Genomic DNA, 19,660 nt, shown 5'->3' with positions numbered 1-19,660 from the left:
AGTTGGGGTCTGACTGATCAGCTGATATCTGCTACCGCAGTGGTCAGATGTATGCAGGCTCGGACTGGCCCACGGGGTAATAATAATAATAATAATCTTTATTTTTATATAGCGCTAACATATTCCGCAGCGCTTTACAGTTTGCACACATTATCATCGCTGTCCCCAATGGGGCTCACAATCTAAATTCCCTAACAGTACATTTTTAAAATGTGGGAGGAAACCGGAGAACCCAGAGGAAACCCACGCAAACTCAGGGAGAACATACAAACTCCTTGCAGATGTTGTCCTTGGTTGGATTTGAACCCAGGACTCCAGCGCTGCAATGCTACAGCTGCAACTGAGCCACCGTGCTGCCCCAAACAGGGGAATCCCCTGGAGGGCCCCTGTGCAAACCTGGGCCCCCAACCTCACTATATGGGCAGTGCTTGGCATAATTCACTTGAATCACTCTGTACAAAAAAAGCAGCATCTCATCATTCATTAACCAAACTACCCAGTTTATTTTGAAATAGAAGTGTGATGAGGGTATTGTAATATTTGTACGCAGGGCACCCCAAAGTCAATGTTACTGGTGGGCCCTTGGCACCTCAGTCCGACACTGGATGTATGCAATATATGGAGAGGATAACAGGAGCCCCCTCTATTGTTTAGTGGCCCCTGCCAAATACTGCAGCTTATTTCCCATTTGCTTGAAAAAAAAATGCAAAAAAGGATAGTTAATACATTAAAGAGTCGCTATTAAAAACTACAACTTGTCCAACACCAATCAAGCACCACATACAACTACATCAGAGAAGAGACTGCTTGTTACGGAAAGGGTTAATGTCCCCTGAGTCCAATAACAGGGACTCTCCAGCACTTACCTCCAGCTGCAGAGCAGCACACCACATATATGGCTGTTCTGTCCGCAGGACCTGTGATGAGGTCACAGTCATGTGATCGGGGAGGAGTATATATATATATATATATATATATATAACATCAGGAGCATGTGTTTACAGACTGGATTACTGGAAGTGATGTGAGACTAGAAGAGATGTGAGGAAAAGAGGAGGCAAAATAGGTGTCAGTCCTGTCAGGAAAGATGAGAGACGCCATTATTGTCTGACTGAACATTTGCCATTTACCTGACAGAAAAATCTCGAGAATATCCACTGTGGGAGGAAAAAGAACATCCTCCATTTGTCTGAGGCACATGGAGATGGGGAATTGTTCATCTTACCTCAGTCTGATGAAGAATCTTACATTTTCTCAGAGGAAATTGACAGAATTTTTCACTTTTTTCTGAGGAAAACAAATCTCCCAATACAAAGTAATCAGCTCAAAACTGATCCACTTTCCCCCTTTGCTGACCAGGCACATTTTCGGGTGCTTTTCATGGCTCCAACATTGTTTTTAGTTGTTTAGATATTTAAAATTTGTTACCTTTTGATTGCATTACATGTGGTCATTTTTATATTCCTTTTTTTTTATTGGCGACATTGACAGAGAGGGAGACACACAGAGAGAGACAAAAAGAGATGCAGTGGTGGTGTCACTGACATACTCTGCAGCTATGGTGGGGGTCGCTGACATACTCTTTGCTGCTGTGGCAGGGTCTCTGAAGGGGGCTGTGTATGTATGAGTGGATTATGCATAAGATACAGTCTTAATGATGAGGAACATGTTTGTGCTTCAGAGAGGTAATCACACACGCAGGGACCCATCAGTCTTTGAGACCACCTTGATGACGGTTGATGGGCAGATATTATTTGGCCAAATTTTGCTAAGCATCTCATATTTTTCCTAATACTCAAAAGCCGTATTGCTATGCAAATTTCACATTGACATGCTTTAGCATGATAGAGTGCAACCTTTTTTGTATATTGTATATGGAAGTAGCTCCTCCTGGTATGCACTTATACACACTACGGTAGTCTGGATGTGCCAGTCAGTTTTTTGTCATATACTTCAGGTTGGGCCTGTGTATGTTCCTCATCATAGAGAGACAGACTGTCTCTCTCTCTCTCTTATACATCAACCACTCATACATACACAGCCCCCTCCAGAGACCCTGCCACAACAGCATAGAGCATGTCAGTGACCCATGCAATAGTAGCACAGAGTATGTGAGCAACCCAGACCACAGCAGCACAGAGTATGTCAGCGAACCCGCCAAGGCATCTCTTTGTCTCTCTGTGTATATCTCTATAATGAGAAACGTGTTTGTGCTTCGGGCGGCTTGTGGGCAGGTCTTTTTCTGGTTTCTCTGGCTTAGAGCAGTCCTGCCTGGAGAACGGGCATCTCATTACCTGAAAACTTCTAACACTGATTAATCCACAAAATGTATTTCCAGGTCACCACCTGACAGCACCATGAAAGGCGTCCTTCTTATCCACAGTGGTACAGGAAACCACGAGAGCTTATAAGGACCCTCCCCCCTACCACCCTTCAGTGTTTTTCCTGCCCACTGCGGATAGGAATGACGAGAGCCCATCTGACCCCTCCGTGCAGATGTGAGGATCGTGGGGCACAGCCTTTCCCTTCCCACCTCAAGACTTCTGCGGCTGACACGCAATGCCAGGGTCCCTCAGCGTACCTCAGTGCAGCGCTGCTCCTGAGGAAGGGGTTGCTTCCCTCTCGACCCTGGACGATGCGTCCGATGTCTCAGGGTCCCGGGGCCGCATCTGTGGATACCGGTGTTGGGAGGTTCCATCACGCGAGTCCCGGGAGAGTATCACCGCCGCACTGACATCCCAGCGTACAGAGCGCTGCAGCTTCTGGCTGCGTCGCATCACTTCCAGGTCAGAGTCGGTGGCAGACGGGGAGGCAGTGTTTCCTCCTCCAGGAGGAATACTTTCGGGGGCAAGGTCAGGCAGCATGACGGAGTCTGGATATATTAAGGTAATGGGCAGGGGGTGATCAGCTTCTCTAAGCAGTCCTTCCTACTCCAGGAGTTAGTATGGAAGAAACTGCAAACACGGAGGTTGGCTCTGAGAGGCAGGGGCATGTGAGTACCCAGTCTGAGAGTACAGTAGAAGTCCAGCATAGCCCAGTTATCATAGAGCACGTATATTTGTGTATTCCAGGGATCTTCCGACCCTGCGGCAGCTAAAAAGATGGCAAGAAGTCGGGGAAAAATAGGAAGTGCCCTATTTGCAGCTGAAAGCTACCAGAGACCTGGCAAAAACCTCTCTGCGATGCATGCACCATGAGAGTTGTGGGGGAAGAACAGGCTGCACTTATGTCAAACATGAGGTCTATTATAAGGCAGCAGGTGCAGGCTTCAGTATCTGGTCTGGAATGCCCTCAGACAGCACAATCGGATCCCCAGGGATCCCGTAAGAGACCAAGAGAATCTAACTTTTCTTCAGAAGAGGGTTTTTCCGATTCTGATATAGAAGAAGAAGGATCAGGCATGGATTCTCCAGAGAAGGGAAAGAGATATTTATTTTCCTCTGTGGACACGGACTAGTTCCTTGGTGCTGTAAGACACACTATGCAGACAGAGGAGCCCCTGGCAACTCACTCAGTACAGGATGAAATGTTTGGGGGACTACGTTCGCAGACTTCAAAGGTCTTTCCAGTTAACATCCATATACGTTCTATGATCCTAAAGGAATGGGAAGAAGCAGAAAAGAGACTGGCGATTCCCAGGGACTTAGGCTACGACTACCGTTTGATCCTGAGGAGACATCCCTAAAATGTCTGGGAAGACATCCCTAAAATAGACCCCCTGATAGCAAAGGTGGCCAAAAGAACTGCTATTCCTTTTGAGGATTCCTTTAGTCTAGAGAAACCGAAGGACTGATGGGCTCCTGAAAAGAGCCTGGGAGAGTTCAGCAGCAATAATATGTGCTAAGATAGCAGCAACATCTGTGGCACGTTCTATGCATTTATGGGTAGATGATTTAGAGGAGCACCTGACATCTAAAACTCCTAGAGAATCTATCCTAAAGTCCCTTCCCCTATTGAAGCTGGCAACTGGTTTCCTGGCAGATGCTTCCGCCGAGTCTGTTAGGTTTGCGGCCAGAAATCAATCACTGTCCAACGCAACTCGAAGAGTCATCTGGCTAAAGAGCTGGTCGGGGACACGCAATCAAAAAACAAGCTTTGCTCTATTCCTTTTTCAGGGGAAAAGGTATTTGGGCCCTTCCTAGACGACATCTTGGAAAAAGTCACAAATGAAAAAAAGGAATTTGAGGATCTTCCTCCAGAAAGATTTCTCGTAACAAGTCACAGACTTGTGTCAACCTCTCCTATGTGGCTAGATATTCAGGACCTCTTGAAAATAGCAGCAGTTGTTCCAGTACCTGTTAAAGAAGAAGGCAGAGGTCATTACTCGAGTCTCTTTTCGATAAAAAAAACCATCAGGGGAATCCAGAACAATAATAAACCTCTGACCCCTAAACAGATGGATAAAGTACAAGAGGTTCAAGATGGAGTCCATACAATCCACAGTACTCCTCTTGGGCAAGGAAGTGGTTATGTGCACTATGGATCTAAAAAGTGCATATTACCATGTACCGATCCACCCAGACCACCAAAAATATCTGAGGTTTGCCGTAGAAAGGGAAGGCAGGGTCTACCACTATCAGTTTCGCTGTCTCCCCTTCAGCCTAGCTTCAGCCCCCAGAGGTTTTACGAAGCTAATGGTAGAGGTAGTAACCTACCTGAGAAAACGGAACATCACTGTAATCTACCTAGACAATTTCTTATTAGTAGCAGATTCTGTGGAACAACTCAGAATCGACTGTCAGTCATTGATCTCCACACTGCAAAAGTTGGGTTGGATCATAAACTGGGGAAAATTAGATCTAGTTCCCAAACCAAGAATAAGATTTTTGTGAGTCATGCTAGACTCAGTGGCAAGAATGTCCTTCCTACCAGAAGAGAAACAAGCCAGCATAAAACAGAGGATTCGTCAGTTTACAGCAAGCCGAGTCTCCATCAGAGATGCAATGAAGATCCTAGGATTAATGACATCCTGCATTCCCTGTGTGAGCTGGAGCCAGTTTCATTCTCGAGATCTACAACAGGTGGTGCTAGCATCCTGGGACAGAAAGCAGAACTCAATGGACAAAGAGATAGAGCTGTCTCCTCAAGTCAGAAGATCCCTATATTGGTGGACCAATCCCAGGAATCTCCAGACAGGTGTCTCGTGGGTTCAGTCCTCGTGTGTCATAGTCACCACAGATGCGAGTCAGCAAGGATGGGGCGGACACGTGCAAGGAAGATACTTCCAAGGGCATTGGAGTCTAGAAGAGAGCAGGGAATCATCCAACTTCAGAGAATTGCACGCGGTTTGGAAAGTTCTGTACCACTCCCAGTCCCTGGTGAGAAACAAACATGTGAAGATACTGTAAGACAGTACAACGACAGTAGCCTTCCTCCATCATCAGGGCGGCCCAAAACATCCAGCATTGCAACGACTAGCAGGACGAATCTTCGGATGGGCAGAGAGATCGGTTCAATCAATCTCGGCGGTACATCTGGAAGGTACCAGGAACCAGATCGCAGATTTTTTAAGCAGAAAGAAAGCAACCGCAACAGAGTGGGAATTGAACAATGAAGTGTTCAGCATATTATGCCAACGCTGGGGAAAACCAGATATAGACCTTTTTGCTCAGGGACGCTCAGGGAAATATACGACGACAGGACCACGCTCATACTAGTGGTACCTTTCTAGCCGAAGAGGAGCTGGTCCCCCTTACTAAGGTAGATATCAGAAGAAGAAACCCTGTTGTTACCAAAAAGGAAGGACCTTCTCCACCAGGGTCTGGTTCGACACCCCAACCCAGAAACCCTCCAGCTTTCAGCGTGGATCCTGAGCGCCAAGTCTTAAAATCTAGGGGCCTATCAGATGAGGTTATCTCTATTCTACAAGCAAGTAGAAAGCCAGTGACTTCAGCAATTTATAGGAACATTTGGAATAAATTTTGCATTTACTGTGGAGAGGCGACAGTTGATACTGACCACCCAGATTTCCCCAGGATCCTTGACTTCCTTCAAAAAAGGGCTTAGGACTAGTACCCTAAGGGTGCAGATTGCAGCCCTCAGTGTATATTACGACTCCTCCTTATCATCACTCCCTTGGATAGGTCATTTTTCAAAAGCTATTCAGAGGTTAAGACCCTTAATACGAAAGACCATCCCTCCTTGGGACCTTAATTTAGTGCTTAACATATTATGCAGGCACCCATACAATCTGGCGGAAGACAGAGATCAGTAAGCTTTCGCTCAACACAGTGTTCCTAGTGGACATCACATCAGCAAAAAGGCTAGAACTTCAGGCCCTTTCAATTCTGAACCTGTATCTCCAGGTGTTCGACGATCGATTAATTTTGACACTAGATCCAGCTTTTTTCCCGAAGTTCATATCGGATTAAAATATGAATCAAGAGGTGGAGCTTCCTTTATTTTGCCAGCTCCCTAAAAACAAGAAGGAAAGATCCTACCATAATCTAGATGTCAGGGAGACAGTACTCCGGTACCTAGAAACGACCACAGCCTGGAGGAAGGATAATAACCTATTTATTCAGTACAGGGGTCCAAATAGGGGGAAGAAGGCATCAAAGTTCACTATTGCTAGATGGATCAGAACCACAATAACCTTAGCTTACAATGCACAAGGGAGGAGCCCCCCAGGGGTTTCAGGGCCCATTCAACTAGGGCTATGGCCGCTTCTTGGGCAGAAAAAGGGGGGCTTCAGCAGAACAGATCTGCAGGGCCGCATCCTGGTCCAGTCTTAGTACCTTTTCCAAACATTATAAATTAGATGTGGTGTTGACACAATTAGCGTTTGGCAGAAAGGTGCTTCAATGCAGTAGTCCCGCCCTAGGACCAATATTCTTTGGTATTCTCCAGGGTGGTGTCAGGTGGTGACCTGGAAAATGGTAATAAGACCTACCGGTAATTGTGTTTCCAGGAATCCATCCTGACAGCACTATAAGTTGTATGACAATTTCTTGCTTGAATAAAATTCTTTTCTTGCATCCATCCAGATGTGTTACTTTGGAAAATCACTGAAGGGTGGTAAGAGGAGGGACCTATTAAGCTCTCATGGTTTCCTGTCCCACTTATCATACCGTTGCTGCCGCCTCCCCAGTCAGCGTCTCTCTCTCCGCGCTCGCTCCCGGCCTCTGCTTCTCGTGCACGCGCGCATACCAGGTTCAGTGCTGCGCGTGTGCACTTCTGATCTTCTGTCGGTCCTCCTCTTCGTCTCATCTATGGTCCTGGAGGACTAGTACCCGGAGGTCGGTTCTCCTTATTGTCCTCTCTATGGTTCTGGAGGTCTGTTACCTGGAAGTGCTACCCTGCCTATAGGTATTTAAACTGCTTCTTGCCGTCCCTCTGTGCCTGGTTATCATTTGTTCCTTCAGGTGTTCCTGGCCGCTCTTAGTCTCTGTGAAGTTCATTATCCCTCTGACTTTGGGTTTATCCTGTCTTTCATGTATCCTGCTAGCCTCTGCGTTTCCTCAGTTCCTCCGCCAGTCCCTGTACTGCTGCAGTTTACCCATCAGTCCTGTGCCTCTGCAGTACTCTCTATAGGACTTCACTCGGGTGTCATCTGAGTGCAGCCTGATTCTTATAGCATAACTCTGTGGTCCTACTATCTCCGCCTCTTCTTGGTCTTCTCCCGTCCTGGTCCACCAGCTTCCGTGGCGATAGTCCCTCACGGGCCTGCCCCTAACTCTCCCTTTATAGGGGGCGGTCTAATTTGGTCAGCTCGTCCGTGAGGGGTTCGTCGTCGCGGTCTAGAGGGTCCACTTGCCTTTTTCCTTTTTTTTAACCAATAAGTTTTTATTGAGAAATTGCATATTAACCATACATCAGTGAACTTCGGGAAGAGGAGGGGGAGGAAGGGAGGGGAGGGCAATCGGAGAGGGAAGGGGGATGGGGGGACAAATCCAGTACAAAAAGCATGAGGACCACAGCATAATCAATACAAAATACACAGTTACAGTGTCAAGTACAGCAAAAAAAAGGAGATTGATGAAATATACGATTTAAATGAGGGTAAGAGCAGACTGGGAGATGTGTACGGAGGACACCCAGGGGTCCCACCATGAGAGGACCCTAGTTCTCCTCGACAAACCCTGAGCCATAATAACCTCATAACAAAAGTGTAAGTCGATTTTGGCGATCAGTTCGGCTCTGGAAGGGAGATTCGAGGATTTCCAATGTTTCGCAATGCATTGTCTGGCAGCAACTAGGACATTAGAGACAATGGGCCGGAGGGGGGAGGGAAGATCGATGAGGGAAATGCCCAGGACAGCAAGTTGACCACTCAGCGCCAGGGGGAGACGAGTCAGGTCGGTAATCAGTGCCTCCACCTCGCGCCAGAAAGCCTGAATCCGCGGGCACGACCACCAAACATGGGATGAGGACCCCAAGGCGCCACACCCCTTCCAACAGAGAGGGGAGGAGGACGGGGAAAACCTCGCCAAGCGGACGGGGGTAATGTACCAATGTAGCTGTATCTTTTTCACCTGCTCCAAGTGACTAATACATGAGGAGAATTTAGAGGGATGTATCATTGCAAACTGCCAATCCTCCAGGGAGGCCTCAAAGCCCAGCGAAGACTCCCAGGAAGTCATAAATTGAAATTTGTCAGTGGAACCATAGGATATGAGGGCTTTGTAGATAATGGATATGCCATGGGGCAATATAGTGGCTGGTCTGAAGAACCTATGAGCCGGGTCCTCTGTTAAAGGCGGGGGCGCTCCGAACGACCGACGTGATCTGAGAAAGCTACGGAGCTGAAGATATTGGAAAAAGTCAGTGATGTTTAGGGAGAATCTCCCTGAGAGGTCCACAAATGACAGAAGACCATCTGAGCCAAATAGGTCCGCCACCCGGAGCACTCGACTTCTCCAGGAGGAAAGAGAAATGTGCCCGATAGCATACTCCAAAGCCTGCAAAGAGACATAATCATACATAAACACCAGGTGGGAGGTGCTAAGCAGCGCCCAAAGTTTAGTAGCAGTCCTGATAGAGCGGAGACAAGGGCCCACAAGAGGGACCCGAAGCAGCTGAAGTTCTAGGAGTAGTTTAAGCGAGTTCTGGGGGGCAAAGTGGGACTCAATAAGGAACCAGGGCAAGCATGAGTTCCCCTCCCACCATATTTTAAGGGGCTCAAGGATCGCCGCCCTATAGTAAGACTGTACCGCAGGAGCGCCCAGCACACCCATAGAGTACGGTAGGGACATAATCCGACGCCTGACCCTGTGTGGCTTCTTGTTCCAAATAAACCGATCTATAAGCGATTGAAAAGCTGAAATAAACTTCGCGGGGATACAGAGGGGGAGGCAACGGAAGAGATACATAATTTTAGGTAGTAATAGCATTTTAGCAGTTTGTATAAGGGCCATCCATGAGAGCGACGCATTCGATAAATGATCTATGCCCTTCCTGACCTCCGCAAGGGTTTCCTCACAATTAGTGCGAACTATATTATCTAACCTCGTTATCTTAATACCTAGGTACGTGAAGCCCAGGGGAGCCTGTTATGAAAGGTAATTCAGTACCACAATGGACATAGAGGTCAGCGCACATACAGTGACCTGGCAATAACCCAAAAAACAAGAACGAGCTCTGAGACGTGGGAACTCTGTTGACCGCAATCCCTAATCCTCTCCAACCACACTAAAGGCAGCCATGGATTGCGCCTAACGCTCCCTATGCAACTCGGCACGGCCTGAGAAACTAGCTAACCTGAAGATAGAAAATAAGCCTACCTTGCCTCAGAGAAATATCCCCAAAGGAAAAGGCAGCCCCCACATATAATGACTGTGAGTTAAGATGAAAAGACAAATGTAGAGATGAAATAGATTTAGCAAAGCGAGGCCCAACTTTCTGAACAGAGCGAGGATAGGAAAGGTAACTTTGCGGTCAACACAAAACCCTACAAAAACCACGCAAAGGGGGCAAAAAGACCCTCCGTACCGAACTAACGGCACGGAGGTACACCCTCTGCGTCCCAGAGCTTCCAGCAAGCAGGAAAAAACAAATAGACAAGCTGGACAGAAAAAAACAGCAACAAATAGCAAAGAATAACTTAGCTATGCAGAGCAGCAGGCCACAGGAACGATCCAGGAGGAGACAGGTCCAATACTAGAACATTGACTGGAGGCCAGGATCAAAGCACTAGGTGGAGTTAAATAGAGCAGCACCTAACGACTTCACCATATCACCTGAGGAAGGAAACTCAGAAGCCGCAGTACCACTTTCCTCCACCAACGGAAGCTCACAGAGAGAATCAGCCGAAGTACCACTTGTGACCACAAGAGGGAGCTCTGCCACAGAATTCACAACAGTACCCCCCCTTGAGGAGGGGTCACCGAACCCTCACCAGAGCTCCCAGGACGACCAGGATGAGCCATATGAAAGGCACGAACAAGATCGGGAGCATGGACATCAGAGGCAAAGACCCAGGAATTATCTTCCTGAGCATAACCCTTCCACTTAACCAGATACTGGAGTTTCCGTCTAGAAACACGAGAATCCAAAATCTTCTCCACAATATACTCCAACTCCCCCTCCACCAAAACCGGGGCAGGAGGATCAACAGATGGAACCACGGGTGCCACGTATCTCCGCAACAATGACCTATGGAATACGTTATGTATGGAAAAAGAATCTGGAAGGGTCAGACGAAAAGACACAGGATTAAGAACCTCAGAAATCCTATACGGACCAATAAAACGAGGTTTAAACTTAGGAGAGGAAACCTTCATAGGAATATGACGAGAAGATAACCAAACCAAGTCCCCAACCCGAAGTCGGGGACCCACACAGCGTCTGCGATTAGCGAAACGTTGAGCCTTCTCCTGGGACAAGGTCAAATTGTCCACTACATGAGTCCAAATCTGCTGCAACCTGTCCACCACAGTATCCACACCAGGACAGTCCGAAGACTCAACCTGCCCTGAAGAGAAACGAGGATGGAACCCAGAGTTGCAGAAAAACGGTGAAACCAAGGTAGCCGAGCTGGCCCGATTATTAAGGGCGAACTCAGCCAAAGGCAAAAAGGACACCCAGTCATCCTGATCAGCAGAAACAAAGCATCTCAGATATGTTTCCAAGGTCTGATTGGTTCGTTCGGTCTGGCCATTAGTCTGAGGATGGAAAGCCAAGGAAAAAGACAAGTCAATGCCCATCCTACCACAAAAGGCTCGCCAAAACCTCGAAACAAACTGGGAACCTCTGTCAGAAACGATATTCTCTGGAATGCCATGTAAACGAACCACATGCTGGAAAAACAATGGCACCAAATCAGAGGAGGAAGGCAATTTAGATAAGGGCACCAAATGGACCATCTTAGAGAAGCGATCACAGACCACCCAAATGACTGACATCTTTTGAGAGACGGGAAGATCTGAAATAAAATCCATAGAGATATGTGTCCAAGGTCTCTTCGGGACCGGCAAGGGCAAAAGCAACCCACTGGCACGAGAACAGCAGGGCTTAGCCCGAGCACAAATCCCACAGGACTGCACAAAAGTACGCACATCCCACGACAGAGATGGCCACCAAAAGGATCTAGCCACTAACTCTCTGGTACCAAAGATTCCAGGATGACCAGCCAACACCGAACAATGAACCTCAGAGATAACTCTATTCGTCCACCTATCAGGAACAAACAGTTTCTCCGCTGGGCAACGATCAGGTTTATCAGCCTGAAATTTTTGCAGCACCCGCCGCAAATCAGGGGAGATGGCAGACACAATTACTCCCTCTTTGAGGATACCCACCGGCTCAGATACACCCGGAGAGTCGGGCACAAAACTCCTAGACAGAGCATCCGCCTTCACATTTTTAGAGCCCGGAAGGTATGAAATCACAAAGTCAAAATGGGCAAAAAACAACGACCAACGAGCTTGTCTAGGATTCAACCGCTTGGCGGACTCGAGATAAGTCAAGTTCTTATGATCAGTCAAGACCACCACGCGATGCTTACCTCCTTCAAGCCAATGACGCCACTCCTCGAATGCCCACTTCATGGCCAGCAACTCTCGATTGCCCACATCATAATTTCGCTCAGCAGGCGAAAACTTCCTGGAAAAGAAGGCGCATGGTTTCATCACCGAGCAATCAGAATTTCTCTGCGACAAAACAGCCCCTGCTCCAATCTCAGAAGCATCAACCTCGACCTGGAACGGAAGCGAAACATCTGGTTGACACAACACAGGGGCAGAAGAAAAACGACGCTTCAACTCTTGAAAAGCTTCCACAGCAGCAGAAGACCAATTGACCACATCAGCACCTTTCTTGGTCAAATCGGTCAATGGTTTAGCAATACTGGAAAAATTGCAGATGAAGCGACGATAAAAATTAGCAAAGCCCAGGAACTTTTGCAGACTTTTCAGAGATGTCGGCTGAGTCCAATTATGGATGGCTTGGACCTTAACAGGGTCCATCTCGATAGTAGAAGGGGAAAAGATGAACCCCAAAAATGAAACCTTCTGGACACCAAAGAGACACTTTGATCCCTTCACAAACAAAGAATTAGCACGCAGGACCTGAAACACCGTTCTGACCTGCTTCACATGAGACTCCCAATCATCCGAGAAGATCAAAATGTCATCTAAGTACACAATCAGGAATTTATCCAGGTACTCTCGGAAGATGTCATGCATAAAGGACTGAAACACTGATGGAGCATTGGCAAGTCCGAATGGCATTACTAGATACTCAAAATGGCCCTCGGGCGTATTAAATGCAGTTTTCCACTCATCGCCTCGCTTAATACGCACAAGATTATACGCACCACGAAGATCTATCTTGGTGAACCAACTAGCCCCCTTAATGCGAGCAAACAAATCAGATAATAATGGCAAAGGGTACTGAAATTTAACCGTGATCTTATTTAGAAGATTTGTAATCTATACAAGGTCTCAGTGAACCATCCTTCTTGGCTACAAAAAAGAACCCTGCTCCTAATGGCGACGATGACGGGCGAATATGCCCCTTCTCCAAAGACTCCTTCACATAACTCCGCATAGCGGCATGCTCAGGCACAGATAAATTAAACAGTCGACCTTTTGGGAATTTACTACCAGGAATCAAATCGATAGCACAATCACAATCCCTATGCGGAGGTAGGGTATCGGACTTGGGCTCATCAAATAAATCCCGGTAATCAGACAAGAACTCAGGAACCTCAGAAGGGGTGGATGGCGAAATAGTCAGAAATGGGACATCACCATGTACCCCCTGACAACCCCAGCTGGACACAGACATGGATTTCCAATCTAATACTGGATTATGGACTTGTAGCCATGGCAACCCCAACACGACCACATCATGCAGATTATGCAACACCAGAAAGCGAATAACCTCCTGATGTGCAGGAGCCATGCACATGGTCAGCTGGGTCCAGTACTGAGGCTTATTCTTGGCCAAAGGCGTAGCATCAATTCCTCTCAATGGAATAGGACACTGCAAGGGCTCCAAGAAAAACCCACAACGCCTAGCATACTCCAAGTCCAACAAATTCAGAGCAGGGCCTGAGTCCACAAATGCCATGACAGAATACGATGACAAAGAGCAGATCAAGGTAACGGACAGAAGAAATTTTGACTGTACCGTACCAATGGTGGCAGACCTAGCGAACCGCTTAGTGCGCTTAGGACAATCAGAGATAGCATGAGTGGAATCACCACAGTAGAAACACAGCCCATTCAGACGTCTGTGTTCTTGCCGTTCAACTCTGGTCAAAGTCCTATCGCACTGCATAGGCTCAGGTTTAAGCTCAGGTAATACCGCCAAATGGTGCACAGATTTACGCTCGCGCAAGCGTCGACCGATCTGAATGGCAAAAGACATAGACTCATTCAGACCAGCAGGCATAGGAAATCCCACCATGACATCCTTAAGGGCTTCAGAGAGACCTCTTCTGAAAATAGCCGCGAGCGCACCTTCATTCCACTGAGTGAGTACAGACCACTTTCTAAATTTCTGACAATATACCTCTATCTCATCCTGACCCTGACACAGAGCCAGCAAATTCTTCTCTGCCTGATCCACTGAATTAGGCTCATCGTACAGCAATCCGAGCGCCAGGAAAAACGCATCAATATTACTTAATGCAGGATTCCCTGGCGCAAGGGAAAATGCCCAGTCCTGAGGATCGCCACGCAAAAAAGAAATAACAATTCTCACTTGTTGAACTGGATCACCAGAGGAGCGAGGTTTCAAGGCCAGAAACAGTTTGCAATTATTTTTGAAATTCACAAACTTGGCTCTATCACCATAAAACAAATCAGGAATAGGAATTCTTGGTTCTAACATAGGCTTCTGAACCACCAAATCTTGAATCTTTTGTACATTTATAACAAGATTATCCCTAATCCTCTCCAACCACACTAAAGGCAGCCGTGGATTGCGCCTAACGCTCCCTATGCAACTCGGCACGGCCTGAGAAACTAGCTAACCTGAAGATAGAAAATAAGCCTACCTTGCCTCAGAGAAATATCCCCAAAGGAAAAAGCAGCCCCCACATATAATAACTGTGAGTTAAGATGAAAAGACAAACATAGAGATTAAATAGATTTAGCAAAGCGAGGCCCCACTTTCTGAACAGAGCGAGGATAGGAAAGGTAACTTTGCGGTCAACACAAAACCCTACAAAAACCACGCAAAGGGAGCAAAAAGACCCTCCGTACCGAACTAACGGCACGGAGGTACACCCTCTGCGTCCCAGAGCTTCCAGCAAGCAGGAAAAAACAAATAGACAAGCTGGACAGAAAAAAACAGCAACAAATAGCAAAGAATAACTTAGCTATGCAGAGCAGCAGGCCACAGGAACGATCCAGGAGGAGACAGGTCCAATACTAGAACATTGACTGGAGGCCAGGATCAAAGCACTAGGTGGAGTTAAATAGAGCAGCACCTAACGACTTCACCATATCACCTGAGGAAGGAAACTCAGAAGCCGCAGTACCACTTTCCTCCACCAACGGAAGCTCACAGAGAGAATCAGCCGAAGTACCACTTGTGACCACAAGAGGGAGCTCTGCCACAGAATTCACAACAGGAGCCCAAATAAACGCGTATTGTGATTGAATTTGGATCTGGAGGGGAACCGGGAGGAAAAGGGGAAAGATTGTGGATTTGGTCAAATTAAGTTTGTAGTATGAGACCGCCGAGAACTCCATTAAAATGGAGGTAATTGCGTTCAACGAGGTTAAAGGTGAGGTGCAGGTTAATCATCGGCATAGAGACCAATTTTATGTTCAGTTCCCCCCACCACAATTCTCTTTATGTCCGCACTTTGCCTGACCATTGCAGCCAAGGGCTCCATGACCAGAGCAAAGATGATAGGGGAGAGGGGGCAGCCCTGACGCGTACCATTCCGAATGGGAAATGTTCGAGATCCAAAACCCGCCGATCGAACTGACGCACAGGGGTTGGAATACAATGCTATAACCGCTCTACTAATTTGCCCAATAAGCCCAAACTTTTCCAGTATGAGTTCAATATATCCCCAGTGCACCCTGTCGAACGCTTTTTCGGCATCTAGCGACAGAAATACACTGGGGAGGCCACCCCTCTCCACCACATCTAAAAAATCTATCAGGCGCCTGGTGCCTTCCCTGGTCTGTCTGCCTGGCACAAACCCAACCTGGTCCGGGTGAATGAGGCCAGGGAGCACCGAGAACAATCTGTTTTTCCCAGATTTTTGCGTAAATCTTCACGTCGCAGTTTAAGAGTGCTATCGGGCGGAAGTTCCCCGGAGATGTTGGGGGTTTCCCTTGTTTGGGGAGAGTCGCTATGGAGGCCTCCAACCCCTCAGCTCCAATACTGCCTGTCGACAACCAATTATTAAAAAGGCGCAAAAGATAAGGGGAGAGGACAGAGAAGAACTGGGCATAGTAAAGAAAAGCCATCTGGCCCAGGGGAGGAACCCTTATTGGCCTCTCTGACAATCCGTGCGAGTTCAGACTCGACAATGGGGGAGTTTAGGAAAGAGAGCTGCTCCGGAGTGACCGAGGGGAGGTTAGCCTTCTCCAAGAATGCCAAAATTGACTCCCGCGAAGGCTGGGGAATCCCTGGGTCAGACCCGAGGTCATAGAGAGAGGAATAATAAGATGCAAATTCCTCAGCAATATGAATAGGGTTGCACACCTGGGAGCCGTCAGTCCTGAGCAAGAATGGGATCTTGGATTGAGCCTCTCTCCTCCTAACACGTCTAGCCAGAACAGCGCCCGCTCGGTCCCCCATTGCATAAAATTTAGCTCTAGTTTTCCTCAGAGTCTTCTCAGCTTTATGGAGGAGCAGGTTGCGGACATGCATGCGGGCTGTAGAGAGATCAGAGAAAAGCGCTGGAGTAGGGGATAGTTTGTGAGCCGTCTCGAGATGGGTTAATTCAAACAGGGCAGATTGGAGAGCTGCATTATACTTTCTTTTGGCCGTTGCCGCCATCTTGATGAGGCAACCCCTGATTACCGCCTTGTGGGCAAACCAAAGGGTGTCGTTACGTATGTCAGGGGTATCATTGGAAGCAAAAAATTCCCGCAAGGCCTCCTCAATACCCTGGGAGTTAGATTGGTCAGCAAGGAGATGGGCGTTGAGACGCCAGTGTGCGGGAGGCCTGATGGCCAAGGGGTCTTTTAGAGTAAGGGACACCGGGGCATGATCCGACTATGTGATACTGCCTATATCTGCTGAGATGCAATGAGGAAGAGTCATGTCATTCACCAGCACAAAATCAATCCTGCTGTAGGAGCCGTGCCTGGGAGACAAGAATGTGTAGTCTCTCTCGCCGCAATGCAGATATCTCCAGATATCATGTAGGTTGAAAGAATTAGTCAGAGGACCTGCTTCGCATCTTGACAGGGAAGAGGCAGAGCAGTCCAAATCCCTAAACATTGGAACATTGAAATCACCAGCAATCAGTTTATGACCATGTTGGATATCGTGTAGAATTTTGAAAACCCCCTCCAGAAACTTGAACTGCCCTACATTATGGGCATAGATCGAGGCAATGGTGTAGGGTGCATTGTTAATAAGGCAGAGAACCACAATAAACCTACCCAGCGGATCTGCAATAGAGCGAACCAGCTGGAAGGAGTTGGCCCTGCTAAAGAAAATGGCTACTCCTGCCTTTTTTGACGGGCCATTAGCAAAAAATTGGTGCGGGTATAAACCTGAATGCATTCTGGGATTATCACATTCCAGCAAGTGTGTTTCCTGAAGACACAAAATATCATGGCGGGATTTGCTCAACTGACGCCACACAACAGACCTCTTGCCCGGAGAGTTGAGACCATTAACATTAATTGAATACAACGAGATACTCGTAATGATGTCATATAAACAGTTTTGCAGTCATCTGGACACCGATAACCTGTGTATGAGAGCATAAGACATGTGGCCAATAACCTAGAGCATACATGTGGGAGAACTGGAGGGAGGGAAGAAAGAGAAGGGGGGACACAAACTAGACATACGACAAATAACAAGTAAACCAGTAGACCGAGGTCCATTCAGGGAAACCCTGAGTCCAAAAGTGAGAATCAAAAAACAGTTCACCTATGGGGCAAACAAATGCTGCGGATACACTCAAAAGAGGGACCAGCGCAGCTTAAAAACGAGAAAAGAGAAAACAAAATAAATCCGTGCGGGAAAATAGCCAGGAACCATAGATGCAGTGGGCTCAGGCCACCTCCCAGTCCGGTGTAATGCGGGCCCTGGAGCCTCCGCCACCTCCAGGCCTAGACAGGTTCACAGAAACCGGAGAGTCAGGAGTTGAGAGTCCCCATTTGGAGAGAGCGGAAGCTGCGTGAGACGGCATCAGGCAGGTGGTGATCGATCCATCTTTGCGGATGAGGAGCTTGGTAGGAAACCCCCAGCGGTACTGGATGCCTTTCTCTCTGAGGATAGTAGTATAGGGGGCAAAGGCCCTCCGAAGGGCAGAGTACCCGGAGAGAGATCTGGGAAAACAGAGATGTGTGCAAATCTTTCAGGGAGGGTTGGATTCTTCCTTAGAGCCTGGAGAAAATCTTCCTTCATTTCGTAGAAGTGTATGCGTGCCAGCACGTCTCTTGGGACGGAGGGACCCAGGCCAGACGGTTTAGGGATCCTGTGCACACGGTCAATTATGATATCCTTTGGAGTAAACTGAGGGAGAGCTGCAGCTATAAAATCCTGCAAAAATAGTTTCAAATCTCCTGCAAGGACAGATTCCTCAATGCCTCTGAGTTTGACGTTGTTTCTCCTGGACCTATCTTCCAGGTCCAGGGCTTTAGAGTGGGTTTTAGTGGCCAGGGTTTGCAGGGTCTCATGAGCATCCCAGAGCTCGTTATGGGAAGAGACCAGCTCCGCCATCTTGCGTTCCAGGCGGTCTGTGCGATTACCCAACTCCACCACTTCCCCTCTTAGTTCAGCCAGCATAGAACGCATATCCTCTTGAATGGAGGTTCTGAGGTCTCCAAGTAGGCCCTTGAGGAGAGCAGCAGTTACCGGACCGTCAGCTGAATCCGACGCCGCAGCGCCTGAATTCGACGACGCTCCGCCTGAATGCAACGCTGCTCCGCCTGAATGCAACGCAGCACCACTTGATTGCGACGCTTGAGCGTTGCGAAGAGCGGGAAGGCCTGGGGGAGGACGGCGCCATCTTGGATTTCAGCGGTGGCTGTGGGGTGGCCGCAAAGAAATCAGGAATTCTCCTGGAGGGATCACGGGCGCCCGCTTTAGATTTCCCCATACACTCACCACCGCACCGGGAGGCGGTACCGATAACGCGGAGGTGAACGAGGATTATGAGGAGATAGATATGGGCCGCTTTAGGGTTCCTGGCTGCGGAGCTCACGCTCTGTGCGACCTACTCCATCGGCAGTTAGGCCACGCCCCTCCCTTTTTCCTTCTTTGAATCGTCACACTCACTATAGGACTGCAGTCGGGTGTCATCTGAGTGCAGCCTGATTCTTACAGCATAGCACCACTGTGTATAAGAAGGACGTCCTCCATGGTGCTGTCAGGATGGATTCCTGGAAACATAATTACCGGTAGGTCTAATTACCGTTTTCTTCACTCCTGATATTTTAATCAGTATAATAGTGCCAACATGACAACGCCTGTACTTTATTTAGCAAAATCCTGCTGACAGGTTCACTAGTTTAGATAACCTTCTTATACATCGGAGGCCTAAACTGTGCACAGTATTACAGTATTCTAAGTGTGGCCGCACTAGTGACGTGCATAGAGGCAAAACTATGTTCTCATGAGCATCTAACCCTCTTATTGCATCCAATTATTTTATTTGCTTTGGCAGCAGCTACCTGACACCGACCACTAAAGTGGAGTTTGCCGCTCACCCACACACCCAAGTAATTTCCAGTGACAGTTTAACCCAATGTTTTACAATTTAGTACATTACTATACATTTTATTTCCTCTGCCCAAGTGCATAACCTTACTTGTATCTACATAAAACTCTTTTCATAGAAATTATTTTTATATATTGAACAGTTTTGCTTAATTTATTTCACACACTACACCATACAAGGTCTTAAAAGAGTATTATGGGGCTTTTTAACACACTACATTTTTTTAATTACTTATTTTCTTTGTAACTGGGACTGGTATATTTGCAGGGACTGATTGGTACTGACTTTATGCCCTGGCATTTAAAAGTACACAGGCCTACGCTGCTCCCCACCCTCCCAAGATGG

The 19,660-nt window shown here is 47.6% G+C and overlaps 1 protein-coding gene across 1 annotated transcript in view; it reads right to left on the bottom strand.

The window, feature by feature from the left end:
* The window catches only part of LOC138666556 (zinc finger protein 850-like), a 57,344-nt gene that overhangs the window by 12,765 nt on the left and 24,919 nt on the right, over window positions 1–19,660 (bottom strand). Inside the window, exons 8-11 of the mRNA XM_069754763.1 lie at window positions 18,451–18,622; window positions 17,910–18,409; window positions 2,680–2,872; window positions 867–957 (exon numbers count right to left, since the gene is read on the bottom strand). Of these exons, the coding sequence (XP_069610864.1) occupies window positions 867–957; window positions 2,680–2,872; window positions 17,910–18,409; window positions 18,451–18,622 (956 nt within the window). The remainder of the gene's footprint in view (window positions 1–866; window positions 958–2,679; window positions 2,873–17,909; window positions 18,410–18,450; window positions 18,623–19,660) is intronic.

This window comes from Ranitomeya imitator, chromosome 2 (assembly GCF_032444005.1).
Source record: "Ranitomeya imitator isolate aRanImi1 chromosome 2, aRanImi1.pri, whole genome shotgun sequence".
NCBI lineage: Eukaryota > Metazoa > Chordata > Amphibia > Anura > Dendrobatidae > Ranitomeya > Ranitomeya imitator.
The sequence above is the reverse complement of the archived record's forward strand: the minus strand, read 5'-3'. Positions and strand labels throughout refer to the sequence as shown.